This window comes from Thalia democratica, chromosome 8, assembly GCF_965202585.1.
Source record: "Thalia democratica chromosome 8, ktThaDemo2.hap1.1, whole genome shotgun sequence".
Lineage (NCBI taxonomy): Eukaryota > Metazoa > Chordata > Thaliacea > Salpida > Salpidae > Thalia > Thalia democratica.
In genome coordinates, this window is record NC_139172.1 from 47,704,397 (window position 1) to 47,708,107 (window position 3,711).

At 28.7% G+C, this 3,711-nt stretch overlaps 1 protein-coding gene across 1 annotated transcript; it reads left to right on the forward strand.

Moving 5' to 3' along the window:
- Positions 1-1,204: 1,204 nt before the first annotated feature.
- Positions 1,205-3,337, forward strand: LOC145843270 (kelch-like protein 26). The gene is made up of 3 exons (XM_082950734.1): positions 1,205-1,211; positions 1,595-2,863; positions 3,330-3,337. The coding sequence occupies exons 1-3, from the start codon at positions 1,205-1,207 to the stop codon at positions 3,335-3,337; spliced, it is 1,284 nt and encodes a 427-aa protein (XP_082806860.1).
- Positions 3,338-3,711: the final 374 nt, after the last annotated feature.

Below are 3,711 nucleotides of genomic sequence, written 5' to 3' on the forward strand. Positions count from 1 at the left end.
ACTATCACTGTTACCCCTAACCGTTACCCTCGATCGGTAGCTTTTGTTAAAATTCATCTCTTGTTATTTTTTTATTTGTTTAAATTTTTTTGTATCTTTTTTACTTCGTGCAAGAAAGACCCTCTGTGCAAAACATTTACTCGTGCATTATTGACTCTCCGTGCAAAACTGTCACTCGTGAAATTTTGTCTTCTTGAAAATTTGACTCGTTCCTATTCTTATTATGTACGGTTTAATTAGAAGTGTAGCTTATCTTGTTTGTAGTATTTATATCAATTCAATATTAAAACAGAAGCAAGAATTTTATTATTTGAAAAGATAAAAGCAGCTTAGTTCTTATTGGCTTTATAATAAAAAAACTGAGTTTTTAATCCACCCCTATTTAGCAAAATAATTTTTAATGTTATTGAAAAACTAAACGCTAATAAATAAATAGAAATAACTTATACAAATGAAATATATATAGTTTGCTTAAATTGTTAAGTTTTTACTTATAATTAATATTTTTTTCTAATTTTGTATTTATAACAATGTTTACTATTTTATTGATATTCTAAACAAAATCAACTGCTTTAACAATGCACTAATCCAATGAATAATTAATAAAATATTATAAATAGTAATCAAAGAGGCAGTCAGAAATCAAAACTTGAGTAAACTAGTTGATCAAACTACATTTTAAGAGTTTAAACAAATTCACGTATTAAAGTAATAATTCCTAAATTGATGATTCAGACTTTTATTAAGTTTATTAATTTCATTCTACAGTGGTTTTGCGTTTTTAAATGTGTCAACGTTATTTGATAACTTAATTAATTTATAGTTTATTATTATTTTTTTGTATTTTTACAGAAAAAAAAGAACTGGACTAACTTAATATTTCAAAATTGAACATATAAAAACAAACATTAAGAATTAAAGTTGAAAAAAAATAAATTAAAATAAACAAAAAATCAACTTGTAATCTAGAAAAGTGCTTAAACAAAAAAGAATCATAATCTGATCAAGCTGCCTAAAAAAACTTTATCATATCCTAAATCAAAGAGCTTTCACTTAAAGACTTAAAATTCAATCCGATCAACTAATTTATGCAAGCTTTAATTTCTAACTGGCTCTTTAAAAATTATTCGTTTGCTAAGCACGGCAAGGACAATGCTTACGCCACTGATCAATACCACCAAACTGTTGATTTATGTGTTACATAATGAATCGTTTGTAGATTGATGACTGTAAGTCTTTCGGTTGTGACTGACTGATGAGTCTCAATCAATACGAAACCGGTCTTAATCTACCGAAAGCTTGTGATTTGATGATCGAATTTGTATGATTACACTTTTCATACCAAATTTCTGAATGATTTTAACCCAATTTTTCTCTTTTTATTGTGCAGATTATTAGTAGTTTTTGATAAAAAGTTTTAAGTGTTTTTATAACTAAAATTAAAATTAGTGTAAGATTCAGCTAACCGGTTTATCTTAATTATACATTTTCTTTTATAAAAATTGTCAGTTATAAGTATTACTTAATAATTTAAAAATTACTGTTGTAATTTTACTTTTTTTCACTAGACTAACTTTCTGTTTTGTTTATTCAGCCAAATTGAAAAAAGGTTATGATAAGCTTGCCTCACTCTTGAAATCAAACCTAATTACTCCTGATGGAAGAGTGGAAGATGCGGTGAAAAACTACGTAAACGATAAAATGCTTCCCGAGAACGTAGCTACGTATTATGAAATTTTTAAAGTGTTCAAGCTTTCAACTTTGTCCGAATTGGCGGCAACGTACATCCAATGCTGGTTTACGACAGTTGCCGAAACCGACAACTTTTTAGAGTTGGATTTCGTTTCTTTAAAAAAGATTCTCTCAAGTTCCGAACTGCATGTTACTTCGGAGGTTCAAGTTTTAAACGCCGCACTTATTTGGATGAATCACGACTTTTGCAAAAGAAAGAAGCGCGCTGGAGATATTCTAATGACAGTTCGAACCCATTTGTTGTCTGAGATTGCGTTGGATGAAAAATTAGCTGAAATTGGTGGAAAGTGTGAAGCATTGATGCATGAAGTATTGAAACACAACGAAACGTCTTTCAGAAACAAGAAGGGGATTGACTTTACAATAAAAAAGCCAGGAACAAGATGTTTTAATAAAAACAACTTTGATATTTTGCTCTGTGGAAATTATTTAACGTCTGCTTTTGATGTAAGACCTCTTTCGCAGAAAGATGTCTTCGATAAAATTGATGGTGACAATATGTTAAGCTCTATGAGTCTTCAATCCCTGCCAAAAAACAGTCACTTTAATATACGTTGTTCGTCAGTCATTAACTTGAAAGGGGATGTTTACTTATTCAACTGTTTTAATTCAATACATAACAGTATTAGGCCGGTTCAAAAGTATTCAGTTGTCAACGACTCTTTTGAAACTGTAGGAAACATGAACTTTGATTTGAGTAATCATTGTGCTTGTGGTTTTATCGACGAAATTTATTTAATCGGTGGCTATCTACAAGATGAACCAACGGCGAATTGTATGTATTTTGACACAAACGACTACACATGGGTACATGTGGCAAGCATGAAAGAAACTAGATTGAGAGCAGCTTGCGTGGTGTTTGAGGAGCGAATTGTTGTTTCCGGTGGATATGATAACGGTGGAACTTTGAAAACAGTAGAGGCGTTCGACCACATGAAGTATGAATGGTCGTACATGCCAAGTATGATAGAAGCAAAATATTGTCATAGACTGGTGGCTGTTAAAAACAAACTTTTCGCAGTAGGGAGAAAGCTGGTTGAAATGTACGATTCTTCTTGTGAGCTTTTTGTTGCCATCGCGCAGCCTAATTGGCATGAACATGAGACATTTGGTTCGATATACATTACTAATGTTGTCTTTATTGAGAACAAACTTATTGTTTTCTGTCAGAGCATACCAAAAGTACTTATTTATTATGTAGATAAAGATAAGTGGATAATAAGTCCATGTTGTAAAACTTATAATTTTTCAACTAAAATTCCAAAGCTTATGTTATAAAAGTTTTTTTTAGAAGAACTTCGACAAAAATTTTGTAACGAATCATAGTAAAACTTTATATAAAATTTATGTTTTACAACTTTACTTATAAGGTTTAAATTAGTGTTTACTTTTTTTTATAGATCTGATTTAATCTTATTAATTTTCATTGTTTTATGACTGAAGTATTTTTCTACACTCCAGGTCATTCGACTAAAGTTTAAAGCTTCTATTAATTTATCATGTTAAATAAACTTATATTATATCATCAAATAAATCTTTAGAATTTGTAATATGTTTTTTTTTTGTTTAAACACTAGATGAATGAAATTTAAATTACTGTTGTAGTTATAGGATATTTAGATTAGTATATATAAAAGATTATAAAATCTGTTGTTTGAAAGTTTATTGAATTATATTATATAGTTTTTAGTATACACATAAACATATTTGTGCTTGACTATTTATATTCCTACTTTAACACTTATGTTTTGATTACAAAATATAAAACCATAAGTTAGCTAAGTTAAAACTTGTTAAAATTGATGTAGTATTAACATTAAAAACTTTTTATAAATAAATAAGCTTATATTTTAGTAAAAGCAATAGGATAAAGTAGTATATTAAACGTTTTTTTCAAGTTACTAAATAACGCCTCTAGTCAAAACAACAGACTCCATCTAGTCTTTAAGATTTACAAAG